At 40.0% G+C, this 22,501-nt stretch overlaps 1 protein-coding gene across 10 annotated transcripts in view; it reads left to right on the top strand.

Moving 5' to 3' along the window:
- The window catches only part of dmd (dystrophin), a 222,473-nt gene that overhangs the window by 145,054 nt on the left and 54,918 nt on the right, over positions 1-22,501 (top strand). For 9 of the 10 annotated variants that reach the window (XM_028010153.1, XM_028010151.1, XM_028010152.1 and 6 more), the window contains 15 exons: positions 1,832-2,014; positions 2,747-2,881; positions 7,042-7,191; positions 9,763-9,924; positions 11,615-11,725; positions 16,771-16,944; positions 17,019-17,174; positions 17,295-17,465; positions 17,539-17,718; positions 17,824-17,946; positions 18,609-18,779; positions 18,888-19,010; positions 19,086-19,220; positions 20,462-20,614; positions 21,843-22,013. In XM_028010153.1, coding sequence (XP_027865954.1) covers positions 1,832-2,014; positions 2,747-2,881; positions 7,042-7,191; positions 9,763-9,924; positions 11,615-11,725; positions 16,771-16,944; positions 17,019-17,174; positions 17,295-17,465; positions 17,539-17,718; positions 17,824-17,946; positions 18,609-18,779; positions 18,888-19,010; positions 19,086-19,220; positions 20,462-20,614; positions 21,843-22,013 — 2,298 coding nt within the window. The remainder of the gene's footprint in view (positions 1-1,831; positions 2,015-2,746; positions 2,882-7,041; positions 7,192-9,762; positions 9,925-11,614; positions 11,726-16,770; positions 16,945-17,018; positions 17,175-17,294; positions 17,466-17,538; positions 17,719-17,823; positions 17,947-18,608; positions 18,780-18,887; positions 19,011-19,085; positions 19,221-20,461; positions 20,615-21,842; positions 22,014-22,501) is intronic. The other variant, XM_028010155.1, reaches the window with a different exon arrangement.

Here is a 22,501-nt window from a genome sequence, read left to right on the forward strand (position 1 = left end):
TAACATGTTGTGTTAGCTAGCATGCTAGCTAAGACATGACCAGGACTTCTGGTCCTCCCTTTAAAGCACTCAGTTCTCTATTTCGATTGAGGTTTGAATTTTGAAACTTCACACGTTTGGGAAATGAAGTAAATACATCGTTTTGCATCAACACCGACATTTTATTCATTTGTTTAGACAAACTTTTTAATGTCACCGAATCAGAATGCATCTAATCACTCATCACAAATATTTAAAGGAAATTTTGTTTGTATTATCACAAATCACTTAAGCTATAGTATAAATATTTGAAGTCTATCATACAAATATACATCGACCAAGCAAAACATTATGACCACTGACAGAATTAGTGTGTTCAAGAACCCATTCTTGAACACACTAATTCGCGGGTTCGACTCCCGGTCCCGACGACCTTTGCCGCATGTCCTCCTTCAAAAATGGCGCCGGCTCAGCTGGCTGCCTGCAGACGCAGCTCTTGTCGTGTGTGTGTTAATCTGTGTATAAAAAATTCTTGCTGTAACTGCGAAATAAAATAATTTCCCTGCTGGGATGAATAAAGTAATTCTTCTTCTTCTTCAGCAGGATCATCAGAGGCTAAAGCTAACTGGTGATGTTTTGGATCATAATAGACAATACTCCAAAACTCTAATAAACTCACCAAAAAAAAAAAAAAAAAAAGCACTTGGTCATATTCGACTGTTAGAAATGTTTTAGACATTAGCCGGACACTGACTGAAAATAATAACTCACCAGAGAAAGTTTGACTGAGCATCAGCTGGCAATGTCTTCTGAAATATTTATTTCCGTGGAAAAAGTCCCGCTCTGAACAATTTTGATAATGCCTCTGAGAGCTGCTGGAAAAGTGGAAAGATGTCTGAGCGGGGAGCGAATTCAAAAAGTACAGCTCGTTCTTTTGGGAGGGACGCAGCCTGAAGATGGGACGATGTTGTCTAGGAGTACCAGCATGTGGTCGTATACCGTCGTCATGGGAGGTATAATGGGACATAAGTGGATCATTTCGATCCTTTTGTTTTATTCTGATCTTCGGTTGGATCTTTATACAATATGACCTGACATAAAACGAATCATAGGGGTTTTAATTTTGTGGGTAAAAAAAGTACAAACAATTAGCACATTGAAGATATTTTAAGTATCCAAAAATAACAATCAAAAACAATAAGGGAAAAGGAAATAAACCCCACACAGAATATGTAAGGCATATGGACTGCTCCTGGATGTTCCTCAAAGACTTCTCCTGTGAAATCCCTCTCCACCTTGACTCCCATGGACTCCTGGGCTCTGATGGACTCTCCCTCCTCTTTGTCTCTCCCTCCATGACGGTAAATAATTCAGAGCTGATGAATTATCCAGGCTGCCGGGCTTTTATTGTCGAAATCCTTCTTTCACTCCGTCTTCCTTCCTATTCGTCAGTGGCTTCGCTCTGCTCCCCGGATTCCTCAATTTTGTATCAAATTGCATCGACTTTCCATCCACTGCCAACGTCTTTTTTTGTGTTTAGCTTGCATAACTTGAATACAATAGATTTGTGAATTCCCCCTGTGGCACTGTTTGCTTTGTGATATCTCCAACAGCCTCGGCAGAAGAAATGTCTCACCCTGCTGAGCGCAAAAGTTAAAAAAAAATCTGATTATATCTCCTTAATTTCAGTCATACTTTATACTCCTACTCTCCTTTATTTGTTCTCTTTTTCTGCTTCGAACCCCACTGGGAAGTAAATCTGTATGGATATATTATATACGTGTTAGTTTAGAAAAGGGCCTTGCTTTTGTGAAAATGTTTTCATATTTATATTTTTCCCTCCACTTCTCAGAGGGCGCAGGAGGAGGTCCACTCCAAGGAGCAAAAGGTCAAACTCCTGACGGACAGCGTCAACAGTTTCATCGGCAAGGCCCCGCCCACTGCCCACGATGCATTGCGCTCGGAGCTGGACATACTAACAGCCAACTACCAGCGTTTGTGTAGCCGCCTGGATGGAAAATGTAAAACTCTAGAGGTACATCATCTACCCTCGTCTACTTGACAGATTATTGGCGAATTTTGATTTAGAAAATTTTTTATATAGTCAGAATGCAATTCAGATGAAAACGACATAAATTAGGGTGCTTGAAATCCTTGAAAATGCTTGATTTTTGTAAAAGGTTCTTGAAAGTGGTTGATATTCAAACTGCACAGTGCACTCTCTTTGAATTTGAATCCCTTTAAATTAAGTGTTGTTTACAGTTGAAACCAGACATCAGAAAATAATTTTTAAAAATCTATACTTTTTGTTTCCCTCAAACCTCTTGACTTTCACAAGTTGGAAGAAGCTCAGGTTTGTTAACAGGAACTGCATGTTTGTCGTCGGCAGTGATGGTATAGTTACTTTGAAAAAGTAACTTTAATCGGATTACTGATTACTCCTTGAAAAAGTAACTCAGTTAGATTACTGACTACTTGATTAGGAAAGTAACTAAGTTACATTAAAAATAACTTTTTTAGTTACTTTCAGCAGCTGCTAACAACAACGCTGTGAAAATTACATTGATCTTTTGCCAAAACTTAATTGTAAGCTATTACTAAGTAACGCGTTACTCGCGTCACTGGTCGTCGGGTAAAACAGATGGGAAAACTAGAACTTTAGCTCGTTTCCAGACGAAATTTGGTCAAACACGCAGATGTCGAGCAGCGTTTTCATTTCCGTTCCACGTCTCCTGACTTTCTGTGCGTGTCTGTGTGGTTTCCACAGGAGGTGTGGGCATGCTGGTGCGAGCTGCTGTCCTACCTGGAGCAGGAGAACGCCTTCCTGGACCAGCTGGAGCAGAAACTGGACGACGTGGAAAACCTGCAGGGGGGAGCGGAGAAGCTGCAGGAGGCGCTGGATGTAAGTATTACCAGACCTCACACTAACTGCTTGTGCAAGTCGAACATTAGCTTTTTTTTTTTTTATTTATTGTGCAAAAGGTTATTATATAAATTCTTTGTGATACTCAGTTGTTTTGTAAATTATTTTTGTTTCAGCTCACAATAGATTTTGACCCATGTTGCAAAAAGCCTGAATCCAGGTGTTTCTGTTGGTAATTTTCTTGAAAAGAAAAGAGAAGATTTTCAAAACACTCAATAAGCCCAGATGATTAAATGGGACAAACCCTCAACTTAACCAAGGAGATGTTTTTCACTTGAAGCCTCAGAAATGCCTCCACCGTCCTCAAACAGATAAAAAATAAAATTTTAAAATTCATCGTAACCATGTCAAGAGTCTTGGCATGAAATTCCTCGTCGCCACAGAGACGGCGTATCCATTCAAAACGATTCAACAATCTGAAATTCTCAGCTAAACTGCTGTCCGTGTCGGTAATGGAGAGAGAAAATCTGCCTGGCATTAATCAGAGCTCAAGGTCTCCAGGTTCTGCATACACTTAGTGATAACCAGCAACATCCATTTTCACAGCAGAATCAGAAACGACAGTTTAAATGAACTGGGGGCTTGGAGGCGGATAAAAAGTAAAAATTTCACATCCTGAGGTTACATATGTTACAGATGAAGGTATGTTCATCCCTGGGCTCCAGGGGAAAGTTGTAAATCATTTAGTTGCAAAGATTCAGGCAGCTGAGTTATGTCTAAAACTACGTGTCACAAATGTATAAATAAGTTGCACTAATATGTAGACGAATGCTTTTGGCCTTTTAATGCTGTGGTCCATTTACCTCTGAAGCTCCAACTTGAGTCTGAGAACATCATCACCCCCACATTAACTTTGCTGTTTTGAAAAGTGCTTTGAATATACATTCCAACAATTTTTAGGATTGGGGATTAAATTGAAGGGGCAGTATGTCATAAAATCAACTTTTTTAGCTTTACATTATGTTAAAAATATTATTCCCTCATCAAAAACGTACCTGGAGTGTTTCCTTGTTTGAGAAATCCTTTCATCTCCCATGGCAACCATTCAGCTCTCCACTCAGCTCCTTCAGACTAGCCAGCAGCAATTAGCAAACATCTATTAGCAAACATCTGGTGGAACTTCACAGAGTAAAGCTGGTAAAAATGTTGTTAAAGGGTTAATAGAGGAGCCGTGTGGTGACGACTCCCTGGAGGCGGGGTTTCAAATGGAGCAGGAGTTTCTTAAAGAGACAGAGGCCCGTTAAATTACAAATCCAAATTTCTTTTAAGTCATATTTGAGATATGTAGCAGTTTTACATGCTACATGTAAAATGCATAGTATACCTACAGTATGTTATCATAGTTACCTTGATTGTGCTATAAAATAGCATTGTGTGCCTGGACAATGCATAATAAAGACATAAATTAACAGAACAATAGGCTATTATCACAGTAATAAAAAACTTTTGAAAATGTGGCAGCCATATTGGATATTGATGTCAAGATTGGTGAGAAATTTTAGGTGTGTTTTCACCTGTGGACATACAATTAAAGTCCAGTCTTCAGACGGAACAATGACTTTGATTTTTCTTTTGTTCTCTTTCGATTTTGAGACAAATCTCAAACTGAAAAAGTCAGTCTGGTTTTATGGGCCTGTCATGTCAGTGGCATTTAGACGACTTGCTATATGTTGTGTTGATATCACTGGAGGTTTGAGAATACTGAGTCCTTACTTGAGCCTGTTTGGAAGCAGATTCAGGTCATGAGCTGTTTCCAGACCGCCATCAGATTGCTCAGTTCCATCTCTCTGAAGGACGTCTTCCTCTTGCTCATCAACTTTATCAGGTCACTGGTGACCCGGGGCTTATTACTGGCAGAGACACCTTAATGCCCTGGTGTGGATGGTGTGCGCTGATGTCATTTCTATGTGGCTCACACATCCCATCCTAATCTGTGCCTCCAACAATCCCAGAAGAGTGTCTCTGCTGCGGAAAATTGATCTAAAGATGGGGATAAATACCTGTTAGCATTTTGCACGTTGTAGTAGATCAAATCCATTGTTTTGTTGTTTGTTTCTGCAGTTGAAACAATTGGAAACCTAAAGTTTATTGTAAAAGTCTGCACACCCCTTTCAGATTTGTTTTTTTCTTTCAACACAAAGCCGTGAAGTAGGAGGAAACGATGCGTCGTCTTCGATTTCTTTCAAAATCTGCGGGTTGAGCTGTCGACTCTTTGGCCGCACCCAGTTGAAAACATATGTTACCATAGTTACTTCACAAAAAAAAAACTGTTTAGCATGCCAGAGTCTTGACAGGGAAATCCCCAAGAAAGCAGATTATCCCTGCCAGTGAGGAATAATCCTTTAAGAACCCATATATGGAATGAAAACGAGGAAAAAGGAAGTCTGGTGGGATCGACTTCATTTAGACAACATAGTGACGGGATTCTCTACTGCGCTTTAGCTTGGTGCAGACCAACTGCTTACTCAGCATCTAATTAACCAGTGAACAAAGAATTTATGGGTAACTACTAATTGACCTCTGCAAAGCTTCTGCATCCCATCAACCAACTCTTTTAAACTCTCTTTACTGGCCCTTCGTGTGGTTAGAAAACAGCCTCAGACATCTGGCTGTTTATTGTTGTGCCTAAAGGCTTGGATTTAATTTGGACCTGTAGTAATTCCCAAGTGTTCGTTTTCTCCAACTTCCATCATTTTTTAAAGGTAGTGGCACATGTTAGGTTTCATTAAGAGCGCTGTTATGAGCACAACTATTGTTTTCTTTCACCAACATGTTTGTTGACTCTCAAGAAGAGAGTAAGACTGATGTCATCAGCCTCTGAGTGTTTGATTATACCAGTCGGATCTCACTGGTATAATCTCACTTTATTGTTTTGATTGCACTTACAGAAATGCAATCAAAACAATAAACTTAAGCTAAAAAGAAATAATTGTCAGACAATCGGGAGGATACAATATAATCTCATTCCTTTACATTGTGGGAGTTTCTAGGATGTATTTACTAGACCTAGACAGAAGTATTTCCAAAGAGTCACAAAGATACAGACAAGATGTAACCCCAGTTCTGATTGGTGCGTTCACAGCAGACATGTTTTACGCATCTGGTTTTCATTCAAAGTCTATGTGGAGGTGCGTGGACGGCTCGTCACGGCACGTTTTGAGCAGCTAGCGCGGCACGATTCGAAGCGTTTGGAGCATTTTGAGCGTTTGATGCATCAACGAGTGCAACACGTATGACAAATAGGCCGTCAACGGAAACAATGGCTAGAGTGATTTTGACGTATCTGACATTCCCTTGACTCGCTTCCACATAGACTTTGAATGTAAACCAGACACGCTAAACGCTCAAAACGCGTTTGGTGTGAACGCACCATAACATTGACATGGAAACACAGAAAATGAGCCGACTCTCTACTCTAATTCCAGTCGATTATAAGTTAGGGATGTAGCAGTGCATCCAGCTCATGAGACCGGACCGCCCAGTGTTGGCTTCTTTGGAATCAGACAAGAAGAAATTTTTACATTTCTGGGAAACCAAATCTAAATGTTGAAGTTTTTTACCTCGTCCAAGTTTCATAAATCAAAATTTTAACCTTAGGCTCCTAAAACAGGTCATTTTTGATTCACATTTTCTTACTCCACATGATCTAATTACGCCACAAGCTTGTGGGTATGTAGTTGCCCCTCAAATACAACAAGGGTGATAGCTGATGCTACCATTTTTTATTTTTGCCAAAATGTGATTTTTGTTGTTTTGGAATTCTACTTCTGTGTCAATTCAAGACAACACAGAAGAAAACACCATATTCACATAACATGCCTTCACATAAGCCATTCTCTTGTGGGTGATCCTAAAGAAGGCTTTAAAGAAAAAAAGCTGCCGGTACAACTGCAACCTTTCAGGAACAAAACTAAATATTAGTGTCACGTCAAAGCCGGCGGTCCGACAGCGGCAAATGTTCAACCTATCTGTTTGTCTGAACTGGAAACAACCTTCAAAACATTTCCGTTCCAATGCAAAGGATCTACAAATGCTACAAGCAAAGACCTACCTTCAGAATGTCTTTATATGCTGCTGTTGAAAAGAATATCTTTGAGTCTATAGCAGTAAAGAAAAACTTTTGGACTTCAAACCTACAGAGCCTTGAGGTTCTTCTGCAACACCCAGAGGACAACAGGAACCAGATCCGAGAACTGGCCCAGACTCTGATGGACGGAGGGGTTCTGGACGAACTGATTCAGCAGAAACTGGATGCATTCAACACCCGATGGGACAAACTCATGGCGAGGGTAAGATAGAATCCATCTCTCTGCCTGTGCTTTCTCTGTATTAATAATCCATAACCAACAGCAGTTGGTTATAGCACCAATGTCTACAACCTGACACATTCTCAGACTTCTAGATACTTCCTTCTTTCCGTCTTTCTACTGGTTTATTTTACTAGTAAAATCAACAAACATGTAAAAACTTGTGTTCTGGCATCTGTTTGGCTTTCTCGTCCCCTGTTGGTGTATCGCATTCTTGAAAAACATGAAAAATTGCAGATTTGATTGCTAGACGGAGAATTTTATACAGTTAAAATGTTGTTTGTCATAGTTACCCAATTATGTTTAAGGGAATGATTTAAATCAACTATTCATAATCATATTAAACTCATCTATAATCACGGGAATTGTACATTTCAAACACCACATGGCCCTAAAACCGCCTTTTGTTTCCTTCAGTGATGCTAATCTTCCCTCACGGCCAAAAGAAAACGAGGATTTCTGCAAACAATAGAAAAGTCTTCCAGAACTTGCCGTCACTGAGTGCAGCAACATTGCTCTCTCTTAGGGCCAGCAGTAGGAGACACATGAGCGTGCTACCCAAATGGGCACACTGCCACCGTGTTGATTCTCCTCTAACAATAGAACCAGATTAAAGTTCTCCTTGAAAACTGATAAACCCTGCTGTGTCTCCCTTAGAGGGATTATACGTCTACACAATTTGCTTTTATTTCGTACCTATGTCCGTGTGGTTATGTTTTACGGCATTATAAAGGGTCTGTCCTCCCTTGGTGTCCTTTCTAACCCTTTATTTCTGCTTTAATTTTTACCATCATTGAATCAAACACATTTTTAATGCATTCCTGAAAAGTCGTTCAAAATCCCTCAAAGCCCGTCTGGGTTTCCTAAAATCACCCATTTCTTTTCTGGCTGCTAAATTCACCCCGTTGTCTTCTCCCAATTCTTCGCAATGGGAGAAGCATGCTGGTCCTATTTTACCAACCGCACTTCCTGGAGAAAATAACGACCCGCTGTCTCCCTCAAACCCTTTTATGGTGACGTATCCTCTGGGATACATTCAAATCTTATATTAGGAAAACACCGTGCAAAGCACAAGGGGCTCGAGGCTATACTTGGATCTATTATCCCTCTGTGTAAGATTAGCATGCTCACCTGAAACCAAGCACACACACTCCGACTCTGAGATTTCCTATGAGGTAATTGGTGCGTGTACAAGCTAATCTCATAGACGGTCGGTGACCGGGGAGACCAGGCAAAGGAATGACCGGTAGGTCCTGGACGATGACACCAGTCGCCATCTGAAGACCGTCAGGCTTGAGGTTTCGCACCAGGAGACAACATGAGGGAGATACCTCGGAGTCCGGACTTCAAGAGGGTACAATTCAGATGGTTTGGAGGAGGGTTGTGTGTGTTTTCAATGGTTGAGCTAAATAATAGTGAGGCGTTGTGTCTGAAGAAAGGCTAAAGTCTTTCTGGTAACAGATTAAACGTGGTAACGGATTAAACGTTTATATATCTGCACTTTATTCTTTCTGAGTGTGAGCAAATCTGATTGTAGCGATAACGTCTTCACAATGTATTACGGTGTTTTATCTTATTTTCTTGCTTCCAGCAAAAGAAAAAGTACTTGAGCTAAATGTTGGATTTTAGAAACCCATGAAAGAAAAATGAATTGATTTTATGACTTATTTCCTTTTGGCTTCCTTTGTTTCTGAAATGAACTTTGTAGTTGGTAGCAATAGCTTTTTATTCACGTACTGCAAAAAGCAAAGGTGGGTAGAGTTCCCAAAAATTGTACTCAATTAAGAGAAGTACTACTTCACCATATTTTGACAGAAGTAAAAGTAAAAAGTAACAATCCAAGAAATTATTTAAGAGTGAAAAAGTATTTTGTAAAAAGGCAACTCAAGTACTGAGTAACAAAACATCAAGCATTTAAAATTACATCATCAGATGGACCAAAATATTTCAAGTTATGTTGAAATTTTGGTATTTTTAAGACCAAAATTAACATGATTGCAAAAATAACAAAATAAGGCAAAATTAACTATTTCAATCAATATTAACAGAAACTGCAGGTGTGCTTCTGTGTCTGGTGATTTTTTAAATTTTCTTTGGTTAAAACATGTTTGTCTTTCATTCAGTGAAGTTACTCACAGTGGGTAGAGTATCCAGAAACCTTACTCAAGTAAGAATAGCAATGCCTTATAATAAAATTACTCAAGTAAAAAGTACACTGGAGGAAAAATACACTTAAAAGCACATTTGTTTTCCAAAACGCTACTCAAGTAAATGTAAGTAGTTTACAACCCAATTCTGGCAAAAAGTATGACACCAACTTTCTTCTGGCTGGATTTTTAGGTCATGAAACGGTGATCAAAAAAATTTATTCTACCAGTTTTTCATAAGTTGTGGCATTATTTGTAAAATTTGACTTGGATGTAATACTCTTTTCAGGACTTATTTGCTTTTACAATTTCAAAAATACTGTTTGTGTCTTTCTGCTGGTCGCCTTCTGCGTCAAATCGCTGGTGTGTGTTGACGGTGTGTGATGTGAGCTCTCTCTCTCCCCAGGCGGCGCTTAGGCGGAAGGAGCTGGAGCAGAGTTTGCAGTGGGCCCAGGAGAACGACAAGACGCTCCGACAAATCCAGGAGTCTCTGGCGAACACGGACCGCCACCTCACCGCCTACCTGGCCGACCACATCGATGCCCAGCAGATACCACAGGAGGCACAGGTAGCCATGTTGTACCCCCACTTCTTCCTGTTTCCCATCACCACCACATACTCACGCCTGTGTCCAAATAACTTGTTGTAAATTGTGGGGTTACGACATGGGGGAACCCCGAAAGGAGGGAACCAAAGTCTTTTCCAGTTATTTTCAAAATGACGACCAAACTATATAAATTAGCTATGTTACTGTAATTCAGCTGCAATATATGTTAAAATTAGGCTTGAACTAAAAATGCATTCAACTTAATCTTCTTTTGGTACTTTTCTTTCAACTTTTCTCTCCCTCTACTAAAGTCTAAAATTGGCAGGCCGGAGCCAACGGTGTTGGTTTTTTAAATCTAAATTAAATTTTAACATATTTCAATCTAATATATATATATATATATATATATATATATATATATATATATATATATATATATATATGAATCTCATATGCTTTTAACATATATTCTGAAAGTGTGAGCACTTTTATTTTGCAACAATCAATTACATGTTGAGGAAGCCCTTCACTGACTCGGCATGTACAAGTAGAACTTCTTTTTTCTGCATCTACATTAGATAACCTTAAAAAAATATAGATTCTACTTTTTAGAAATATTTTCCAGAGGTAAGGGAATTTAAGTATCACTCTCCAGAACCAGTGGATTCCTAATTCATGGTGTGAGACCTGCACTAAAAAATTCCCAGTAAAGTGGGAACAAGGTGACATTCTATTGATTTACTTTCAACCATAGCTTGCTATGTATTTGCATGCATTAGCAGTTTATTACTGTTTTAAATGTTCTAATTCTTACATTTGGACAGCTCAGTGTGTGGGATTGACATATGATTTAAGTTAATCTAAAGTAACATGAAGGCATTTTTCCACAGTCCTGATCAGAATATTAAAGCGGCCATGTCTGTGCATCAGTATCAATGTTCAAGGTCAGCTTCTGTGTTTTGTAATGCGCAAGGTGAAATGAAAGGAGAAAAGGGCGGTCAATACATTTTTGTTTTTATTTTTTTATTTAATTCTTTTGTTTTTCTAGCTCCTAATGTTTTAAGGTTTTCCAGAAATATTCAAAGAACCAGGCTCAATCGTTGCTTGGCACCCTTCAAACGTGAGTTTTCCCTGAGGACCCGGGGAGAAGCTGGGAAATTCTCCGTTCCCACTCCAAGGTCCTAATTAAAGCTGCAGCTGATGAGGATACACTGCCCCTGCCTCATTGTGTTTTCTCCCAACATCTGCTTCTTGCCCCTCTCTTCCTCCCCTCTCACACACACACATACACACACACACACACACACACACACACACACACCGTCTGAACTAATCAGACAATAGATCATGGAGTAATGACCTGCAGCAGCCGTGGCGAAGTGACAGAGCGGGAGAGCGCGTGCCAGGATGACATTTCAGTCACTCACACAAACACTCAGCGAGGAAGAGGAGAAACGACTGAATTCATTTAGCAAACGGGAGTCTGGTTTCTGAGCAACTTGTATCTTGTAAAGAAGGAGGTTGAATGTGAAGAAATCAAATGTTTATTCATGGGTTAAAGTGTAAGGGTTTCACCGTTCCATATCCCTGAGTGTATTCTGCCCTCTGGTGGTCAGTCAAGCTATTTAAACTCAAGTGCCTTCACATGCATTAGAACGGACTTTGACTGGTTTTTACCTTGTTACTATGGATGAGTTTATGTGTGTGACAGAAAATCCAGACAGAGTTGAACGGCCATGAAGTGGCTCTGGCAGACATGAGGAAGAAGAACCAGGATAAGGATCCTTCACACCGGATCGTGGGACAGATAGACCTAACTCAGGTAAACACAAACAAATAATTACATTTATGTGAAGTAAATTTTTCTCTAAAGTATTTGCAAAATGATTTTGGCATCAACTTTATTCTATCTGTCCTTGAATTTTTATTAATTTTTTCATCTTACATCAACAGCTTCACTAGATTTTATTGGGATTTTCTATGATAGATCCCAATAAGAGGATAATTATGCAGAAGAATGATACAGTTTCATGATTTTGACTTTTTTTTAGCAAATAAAATGTGGGTTCATTTGCATTTCCCACTACATTCCACTACAATTGACTTTATTCAGATGTAAGCAGTCCAGTTTAGTCTTAGTGTAATTGCAGCTTTTCTGTGAAGACCTGAGAGGTTTTAGTTTGGCAGCATCTTGGTGTGGGAATGTTTTTCTTCTGCAGGGACAGAGAAGCTGGACAGAGTTGGTAGAAAATTAGATGAAGCTATAGCTAAACGCAAGGCAAGCCTGAAAGAAATGCTGCTGGAGGCTGGTTCACTTTCCAGGGAAATTTAACTTTGGAATTTAATAATGAAGAGGGCTGCACAGTGGCGCAGTTGGTAGCACTGTTGCCTTGCAGCAAGAAGGTCCTGGGTTCGATTCCCGGCCGGGGTCTTTCTGCATGGAGTTTGCATGTTCTCCCTGTGCATGCATGGGTTCTCTCCGGGTACTCCGGCTTCCTCCCACAGTCCAAAAACATGACTGTTAGGTTAATTGGTCTCTCTAAATTCTCCCTAGGGGTGAGTGTGTGTGTGTGTGAATGGTTGTTTGTCCTGAATGTCTTTGTGTTGCCCTGCGACAGACTGGCGACCTGTCCAGGGTGTACCCCGCCTCTCGCCTGGAACGTAGCTGGAGATAGCAGCAACCCTCCCGACCCCATTAGGGACAAGGGTGAACAGAAAATGGATGGATGGTTGGAATTTAATGATGTTTGGTTTTGGTCCAACCTCAACTTGAGCTGAGTCCTGTCATTAAACCTCAATCTTTTTGGAAGAGAATGAAAGATTGAACGTTTGAAACATTCAGGGTAAAATCTAGTTCCCTAAAAGGTGAGCACGCGGTGACTGTTGTGTGAATTTGTGGTTTTGGCTGCTACACTGAAGTAGATCTGACGGAGACCTGTTATTTATTTACCATTATTCTCAAGACGTAAAACGTATTATAAATAAAATATATTATTATAGTTATTATTATTGTAATTATAAAATGGTTATCTCTCTATGCAGTGAACTGTTTAGTGAATATTTTGTTAGCTAGGCTGTTTAGAATCACGATTTTAGTCCAGAGAAGCGCCTAACTCGTCATGCTTTAAGAGTGAACAGAAATGAAAATACAATCTGAATGGACAAACTTTTAATGAACATTTCAAACTCTGAAAAATATGTTAATGAGAGCAGCTAGGTGGAACTTTAGCCACATTAAAACACGGTTTATGTGAGCAGAACAGAGGAAAATTAAACTGTAAACTGGTAAATGTTATGTGACATAATCAGTATAACTGAGGCAAGGCGTCTAGCACTAGGACTACCAGGATTTTGAGAAATTCCTATCTCTACCAAGAGGGGCCAAATTGGGTATCTTCCTAGAGCTACCGAGAGAGGGCCAAACTGGGTTATTAGCATCCAAATGTGGCCAAACTGACGACTCTGAATGGTCTAATTAGCATCCCTGTAGATGAGCAGGGGGGAGGAGAGCCAAACTCACTACATCAACTTTCACGCTCAATACACAGCAGTTAAAGTCACCTTCTCCCCACTCCCCAATTCAACATTTAGGCGTATGCTCACATTTTATACATATAAAAATGACTGCAAACAGACGTGCAATTGCACTGTTTCTCTTAATTTTAAAACATTTCAGTGGATAATTATGTAAATGGAATAGAAGATGATTTATTTTTAAGATTTTTTACTCAATTTTTACCATTTGCATGTGAAAAAGGCAGAATTTTGTGTTTCATAGACTCAAGTGTGCTCACCAAAGTGTTTAATGTAAACATTTTCATCAAATCCAAGGTTCTTTATTGCATTTACATTTTTATCAACCCTGATGGAATTGAGTTACAGAGACCAATACCTTTACCCAAGCAATTCAGAAATGTTCTTCTGACATTTTTACTGTACCAGCTTACATCTTATTCAGGCCCAAAAACTGGATACAGTTATCTGTCGATGATAGGCAGAATGTATCTTAGGGAGAATTTAAAGTTCAACACAGGGCTAACACAGAAACACACCAAGATGGCTACTTAGATGTACTAAAACAAGGTATTTTGAATATTATTAATATTTATGCTTTAGCACTGCTAGAGGAAGTCCAAACACTAGGGCACGAGAGAACGCAAACTCTACAGAATAAATCCAAGGCTACGATTCAAACTGGAGATCTTTTTTTCCAAGGAGACATTGGTAATTACCACACCGCTGTGCTGCTTCTGTGTAACTTTGTATTTACTGATATTGTACATGAAAAATGTTTGAAATGTATCTTTGTTCAATGCATTTGTGATTTTGTTTTCACAAGTGAATTGGATAAAATACACAGCAATCTTCAGCATAAGATAGCTCATCTTCTCCACAAGTTGAAAAAAATTGCATTTCCTTTCCCACTTATAACACATTGGCATGTGATGTACAAGATATTGAGAGTGGATTTGCACACATCTGCCACAGGTTCCCAAAGTTTCAGGAGAATTGGGGTAAATTCACACCAGCCCTCTTTAGCCCACGTTAATACTCTTTTTCATTTGCCTAGAAAATTTGGTTGATTTAGGGAGGTGTGAATGTGTACTCAAACTCTAATGCGGACCAAAGAAGTGAACTCTGGTCCTCCTAAAAGCCTAGGTCTCGGTTCAGCTGAAGTGAACTGTAGTGCGGTTTGAATGTATACGTGAATGCCAAGTGGTCCTGAGACCGCTCCAAAAGCAGGAAACGCACTACAGCAGAGGGTACTTGTGTGAAAAACAACATTCTCCATAGTTTGATGCCTCATCCCCGACTCATGCTGAGCAGATTTTGTTGAACAGTGTTTGTTTTTTCACATTTACCCAAAGACAAAATAAACATCCAACAACAGCTAAAATCTGAGGCCACCCCACTTTTGCTTACATTTTTAGTAATCAAGTTGTGCTTAGTGTCTTGTTCAGATTTTGTTCTGTCATTTCCTTCAGTGATTCTTAGTGCAGCATTTTCACAGGCAAGAGGATAAACAAGTTGCTAATGGGGTTTCATTTGTTTAACACAATGCAGTGTGAAAGCATATCTTATCAACTTAAAATGTAACAGATGTTACAATTTTGAATGTAATGATTATCATGACATGTAAACAAAAACAGAGTCACGTCAGATTTTAGCAGTTGTATGACTTCATTTTTATCTTTGGCAAAAGACTACCAGCAATTCCTCCCGCTAGTGCAAGACATGCACATTTGCTTTGGTTTATTTATCCAGAATGCTTTGACCTACAATTCACGTTTTGCTTTTGGAATGGTATTCACTTTGCTTGGCACATACTTATGCATTCAAACCACACCTAATAACCCTGGTTATTAGGTAGACCAGAGTTTGCTTTTCGATTTCTTTATGGTTCCATGTCATAAATGCCGGGGGTTATTTCTGTGTTTTTTATAGAGATAAGAATAACATTGATGCTGTGTAAAAGATCGACAGCTTGTTGAGTATTTAAACCTACAAAACCAACAGCTGAAGAGGCAGTCAACAGACGGGGGTGAGGATGCATGCAGTGTGATAGGCTTAGACATTGACAATTGTTGAAAGGATGTAGATGACCTGCATGGAACAAGTACTCTTAGTTTTCCTGCTAATTACTCTCTGATTCCAACTGAACACACCTGGAAGATGGCAGCTAACATCCTTTCATCAACATCATTAAATTGACTTTTCACCATAGTGTGCTGTGAAACCCCAGTCCTCTATTGCAATTTCAGAGAAGAAATTATAGAAAAGACCATAACCATCCACCAGTCACTACAACAGCTTATTACTAAATAATTAATATAGGCTAGTGGACAGACATTTCTGCCTATAGTACACATTTAAAATCAATTAAATGATGCAGTTGTTGTTGCTTGTTAGGTTAACAACTGACCTAACAAAACGTATGCAGTAGATCATGAACAGTTTATTAGCTGATAATTTAACCACTAAGAAAAGACATTTAATTTTGTTGTAAAGTTTGCAAAAAAAAAAAAAAGCCGTAAACAAAGGATGCAAAATATACAAAGTTTTAGAGCGCATCTGCTATTAAACTGGTTAACATGTTGTTTAAAAAAGAAAATTGAGAGTCAAGACAAGATACTAGAGGGACAAAACTTAGAAAACAACATCAGGATTTGTTGTAAGAATTACCATGCAAAGAGAAACTATGCATGGGACTTGAAATATACTGCATTTGGGTTGAAGCAGCCGATACCACAGAAAGGATTGCACAGAAAAAGCATTAGCAATTAGCATCCCTGTAGATGAGCAGGGGGGAGGAGAGCCAAACTCACTACATCAACTTTCACGCCGATTGTCCTTGGAACAGGATAGTAATGGCCTTATTTACATAACAAAGGCGCCTCTTCACACCCTCTCTTGGAGGGCCAAACTGGCCCCTCTTTGGTAGCTCTAGGGACAGGACCAAACTGGCCCCTGTCTGGTACCTGGACGAAGATTCCCATTTTGGGAATCTTTGGTAGTTCTAGTGCTAGATCTATATATTAATGAATATTTTGTAAATAAGACTGATAAAAATTCTTAAACAGAAACATAAAATGAGATAAAACAATCCAAAGCCAGCAAAATCTGAAGTTAAATCAAATATTTCCTTCCTCATTGTTTTTTGAAAACACTTAATGAACTACAGTCTCATAAGTCCATGCGTTCGTCATCCCGTAATTTCATTCCAGCTTGTTGTTTTGTAAAATTACAAACATGTCGCAAATCATATTCGGAGTCATATAATGTAAAAAAATAATCAAAGTTGCAGTTGCATTGGTTTAAAAGGTGCGTTTGGTTTCATACACATGCTGTCCCTGTGTGTTTTCCTAGAAAATGCTCGGCGACGTCTGGACCAAGTTCCGCCTCTTCCAGAAGCCGGCCAACTTTGACTCCCGCCTGGCCGAGTGCGAGCGCGTGCTGGCCGGGGTCAAAAGCCAGGTGGGGTTGCTGGACATCCGCAGTGTGGAGCAGGACGTGGTGCAGTCGCAGCTGGACCAGTGCATGGTGGGTAGCGACCTGGACGGATCGGCGAGCTGACCGAGAGGCTGTCTTCAGCTCATTTTGTTTTGCTGGAACAGAAACTGTACAAGACCCTGAGCGAAGTGAAGGGGGAGGTGGAGACAGTGATTAAAACAGGGAGACAGATTGTCCAGAGGCAACAGACGGAGCAACCCAAAGAGCTGGACGACAAGGTGACCGCCCTGAAACTGCTCTACAACCAGCTGGGATCGCAGGTCTGCACACGCCATTTCAAAGAGACACACAATCCAGGAACTCTGAAGAATAACGTTGCACCTGAGCGACGTCGCAACTTCACTCTGGTCAATATTGTCCCTTTTTTGCTGACTTTTCAGGTGACTGAGAGCAAACTGGAGCTGGAGAAGAGTCTGAAGTTGTCCAGGAAGTTGCGTAAGGAGTTGAACGGGCTGACGGAGTGGCTCGCTGCTACCGATGCCGAGCTTACCAGGCGCTCTGCCGTGGAGGGCATGCCTGGTGACCTGGAGGCTGAGGTTGCCTGGGCGCAGGTACGCCAGACGCGGAGCAGCGTTACGGAAATAAAAATGGACGCTGACTCTTTCCTTCATCTTGTCCTCTCAGTCCGTCCACAGTGACATCGAGAGGCATCAGCCCCAGCTGCAGGCGGTGGTGGACCTTGCAGAGGCGCTGAAGGCAGTGCTGAAGGGCAACGGAGGCTTAGTGGACGACAAAGTCAGCTTGTTGCACTGCAACTGGATTGCTGTCACATCCAGAGCAGAGGAATGGCTCAACTTGCTGCTGGTCAGAAATAAAACACATAATCCACAATGTTATTATCATTATTTTTGCAGGACTGACGAGCAAGTCAAAAGTTTCCATATTTCTTTCTGGTTTTCATCTTTTCAGGATTACCAGCAGCAGATGCAAAAGTTAGACGGAGAGATTAAGGAAGTGAATGAATGGATTGACGGAGCAGAGAGAAAGATGGACGAAATAGACAATCAGGGTCCCAATGATGCTGTGCTGAAGGTTGTAATCTTTAAATCCCGCCCCCACCCATCCTACACCTCCTTCTTTATGTCATACGTAGTCTTGGAAAACTTTTGGGACTGAAAGAAGTCTTGTTTTTATAAATCCTACCACCTTATCTTCGAATTTGGGACATTTGTATTGAGCGTGGGTTATGAAAAGTGATCAGCTAAAATGCAGCTAATTACATAAGTAGTAAAGATTACTGAAAATTGCAGTAACCACAAAAAACACTCATTTGCACTTTCTACTAGAAAATGACCTGGGAGGATCATTTTAATGATCTTAATATTAACTCAGGGGAAAGTTGGGAAGATGATTGAATTGAAGGGGATTGGTGACCATGGTTACCTCCAAGGCAATCCATTCTGTCATTGCTTCTTTGTATCACTAGATGGCGTTTTTGCCACCTAGCAAGGGATATTTGCTGCTAACAAAACTAGATCCAAATCAGCCTTTTATTGAATCATCAAGAACTTTAAGACCAGAGGTTTGATAGCTGTGAAGAAAGTCTAGGTGTTTCCTGAACATTAACTATGAAATTGGGTTGATGCCGTTGTAGAGCTTGTTCAGGCAATGACAGCATGTACTAAAGTGGAAGTCATTTCTGTGACCAGCTAATGTCTTGTGTGGAAGGGTGACCGGCTGTTTGCCTCCTGCAGGTGTTGCGTGCTGAGCTGGAGCTGACCAAAGGGAAGATGGAGGAAGTTAGAGAACTGGCACAGGAGCTCATGTCCACCAGAGGAGAGAACTGCCAGGCCCAAGTAGGACCCAGAATGGAGCAGCTCAACCAGAGGTTCGACATCATCTCTCAACGGATCACCTCTGGTTTGGTACGGACTATTGCACTGTCCTTTAAAAAGCACCACTGCCCTTAAAGATTCCCAGCAATGTTCATATCAATTGAATTTACTTCAAACTCGCTACATCTGCGTCTACAGACGGCAGCATCAGCCAGGGAGCTTGAACAGTACCACAGCGAAGTACGGGTCTGGCTTGAACTGCTGGAGGAGGAAGCCAAACAGGGAGAGAACCTAAAGGAGGAGGACTTCCAAGAGGACAAGGTTCCTTTCTGCCACTTTCAACCACTGCCAATGTGTTGTATGTTCACGTTAAAGGCAACATGTGTTTGTGTGTAGAATTGTGAAGAGGGCGCCGTGCAAGAGTTGCTGTTGAAAGGGGAGAACCTGCAAAAGAGAGCCCCAGATCGAGACAAGCGAGAGCACATAAGACAGAAACACAGCCAGCTCAACAACAAATACAATACTGTAAAGGTAAGATACACCTTAAAACATGTGATACCACCTGTACTTTGCCTGCAATTAGAGATTGATTTTCAGAATTGACCAAGTACTTGTCAAAATTATGAAGTATCTTGCATGGATCTTTCATAGAACTTGCCGGATCTTTCTCTGAACTTAGAAGTGAATTTACTGGAATTTAGAGTTTGAGATAGAACTTAAAAGGTTCAGTCCCAGTACTTACAGGGTATAATTACTGGAATTTTGGATTAGCTGTGATTTACCAGAACCTTTAACTGTCCAGTAATACCTTCCGGTTCCTTCCCAGAACTTAGAGGCTACCGTACCAGAACTCAATTACTCTTCGTAACTTAGCAGGTACTTTTTTAAATTAATAAAGTTATTTTTTTAAATCTTAGCAGGATTTTTCCCTCAAACCGAGAAGTTGCTTTTCTAGAACTTGAGATCCAATTTCAGAACTTACAACATACTTTCCTGAACTGCAAAGATACTTTCATGGAGATTACATTCTCATAACTAGAGGATACTTGTCTGGAACATAACAAATGCAATCCAGAACTTTTCTCCAATTAACAAATTCCAATCTTCAGACCTTTTCTAGCCCCAGCAATTTCTGGAAAGTAACCTCTTAAATCCAGGAAACTACCTAATAAGATTTGAGAAAATAATAGTAATAGTTCCATAAGATTTCACGACAAGTGCCTGAAACGTTCTAGAATATACCTGGTTGGTATATTCTAGAACCTAGGCTGTATATAAAAGAATTCCCCATTTTGAAGGCTACAACTTAAGAGAAAATGCTAAGCTATGAGGATTGCTTGCAGGAGCAGATGGCTGCCTGTAAATAAAATCAACCGTCAAGAATTGCTAGTGTTTACCAAAGCGGTTGACTTGGACCAAAGGCCCCATTAACTCTTGGTCTTTGAGTCTGATCTGTTGCTGTAGCCCCGTATCGATGACCATTAAAGTTTGCCTTAAACTGAAGGCATTTCCTCAAGTTTATTGATGGTTAGCGTGACAGCTCTAATAAAAGTAGAAGGGACCCTTGAGGTTGGTGCCACTGACAAATGACTCTTTCAGAAAAGGCTTCGGGAAAAAACTCTGTTGTTGCAAACCTCTGAGAGGCATTTCAATTAAATGTCTTTCAGGTGGTTGACTTGTAGTTTTTCATTGTAAAGACACATTTCTGAGGCCAGAGTTGTATAAAACTGTTCCTAATGAAAAGGCTGGTGTTTTCCTGTGTGTGTGTTTAGGACCTGCGTATCCTGAGGAATAGAAAGGCTCTGGCCATCGCTCCCCAGTGGTACCAATACAGAAGGAAATCCCATGACCTCATGGCCTGGCTGGACGACATCCAGCGCAGCGTGGACCAACTTCCTGACCCACCCGAGGGAGAGCGGGTCAAGGTGAAAGCATGTTCAGAACCATACACACACTTGTACCCTTTGTAGATTTTTGTTCTTTTCAACATTTTTCTTTTATCATAAAGCTTCACCTTGATTTTGGTTCTTTTTCTAACTCTTCTTCCTATGTCCTATCCCACATTTCTTTAACATTTTCTTGCTAATCTATCAAAAGTATAGAACTGTTTTCTTTTCCTGTTTCTCTCCATTCTACTCTTTTTCAACTTTGTGATGAAGTCTTTGTACAGCGACAGCCATGAGAAAAAATTAACTCAGAATTAAATACTCTTTAAAATTTTTTCTAATGAGATCATTTTTTCTGGTTTCTTTTAAGTCAAACCAGTTAGTTACTTTGATAAATTCTTATTTCAGATTCTGTACAGAAAGTTACCATAGCATGAGAATCTAATTTGGCTGATTCAAATAGTTTCGATCCACTTTTTATTTAGGAAAGTTTATATACTGCATGCCATTATTTTTCTCACAACTGATTGATTTTTCTCATAAATCAGGCCCATGCCGTTCACAACAATGTCTTTAAGTTGCTTTGCTGTTAAATCAGCTTAAAATGTTTTTAAATCAAACCCGGGGTCTATGTGAGAGACAAAGCTTGGACTTAACCTGTTTTCCAGCGCCTTCCTTCATCTGACTCTGTATATGTGTCTTTCCCTTTCAGACGATCACTATGACATTTCACTAAGCAGAAGTGTTACCCGCTTGCCGTAGACTCACCTGTCATTTCCACAACTGAGATTTCTCCAATGTCTGTCTGTGTGTCTGGCCATCTATCTGTTCTTCAGACCTGTCCATACAGCCTCTTGCTTCTGTTGAGCCGCTCATTCAGCACTTATCCCCGATCTGTACTGGCCAGCGATTGTACTTTCTTTGTGCAAATAAAGACTTAAGGCAGTGTTTTTGTTTTTAATCGATAATTATCCATCTTTCTGGATCTATATTACATTTCTATTTATGTTTGATGCTGGCAAACATGATATTTTCTCCTTTTACTTAATGTGTTGTGAGTTTGTGCTAGTGGCTAAATAAATGTACTTCCTTTTTCTACAAAGGTTTTATTTTTCAATTCTGTAATGTCGCTTTGTGAGTCAGTGTTTGTGCGTAAATGTGTGTTTTGGTCTTTTTTTTTTTTTTTTTTGAGCACATCCACATGCCTCTTTGTGCTTAACCTAACCGGGTCCCAGCCAGTGACCTTTCGGTTGATTCTGTCCAATAGGAAATTGGCTCAGAGTTCGACAAGAAGAAGGAGGAGCTTAAGGAGGTGCAGGGCTTAGCCAATCAGCTCTCACAGGCTGGAGCCGCCAATCTAGTGGAGCCTCACCAACTCCAGCTCAACACCCGCTGGGTTGAGGTGGAGGGCAAGTTCATACCCTTCAAAAGACGATGTGTGAGTCTCAATAGGCACTACTTGTACATTTGCAATACTAACAAAACTTACTGGTGAAATAAGCCCAGAAAACTAACTCTTTAAGGATGCAACCTTTTAAAAACCAGTGTATTTTCATTGCAAGCATAAATCTGGAGTTTAAAAAAAAAAAAAGCTTGAAAACCTAGTAAACCATGACTGAACATGTTCTGTTGAGTTCCAGTGGAGAATGACTGTCATGTATTTACTAGACAGTTCAATCTTAAACCATTTAAAATACTAATTTGGTAAGGATTAACTCAGAAGTTTAAATGTCGTCATGCCTCCCAAACTCACTTTTAACAACAAAAAAATTAACAAACCTAAATTGAAATTCAACATGGATGCCCTGTGGATTAAATGAAACTGTCTTTAAGAAATTATAAAGGGTAAATTGGATTAGGGTAAGTTGAGTCTTACTCTGTCAGTTATCTAATTTATATGTAAACTTATTGCTAGTTTCTTTACTA

This window comes from Xiphophorus couchianus, chromosome 24, assembly GCF_001444195.1.
Source record: "Xiphophorus couchianus chromosome 24, X_couchianus-1.0, whole genome shotgun sequence".
NCBI classification, from domain to species: domain Eukaryota; kingdom Metazoa; phylum Chordata; class Actinopteri; order Cyprinodontiformes; family Poeciliidae; genus Xiphophorus; species Xiphophorus couchianus.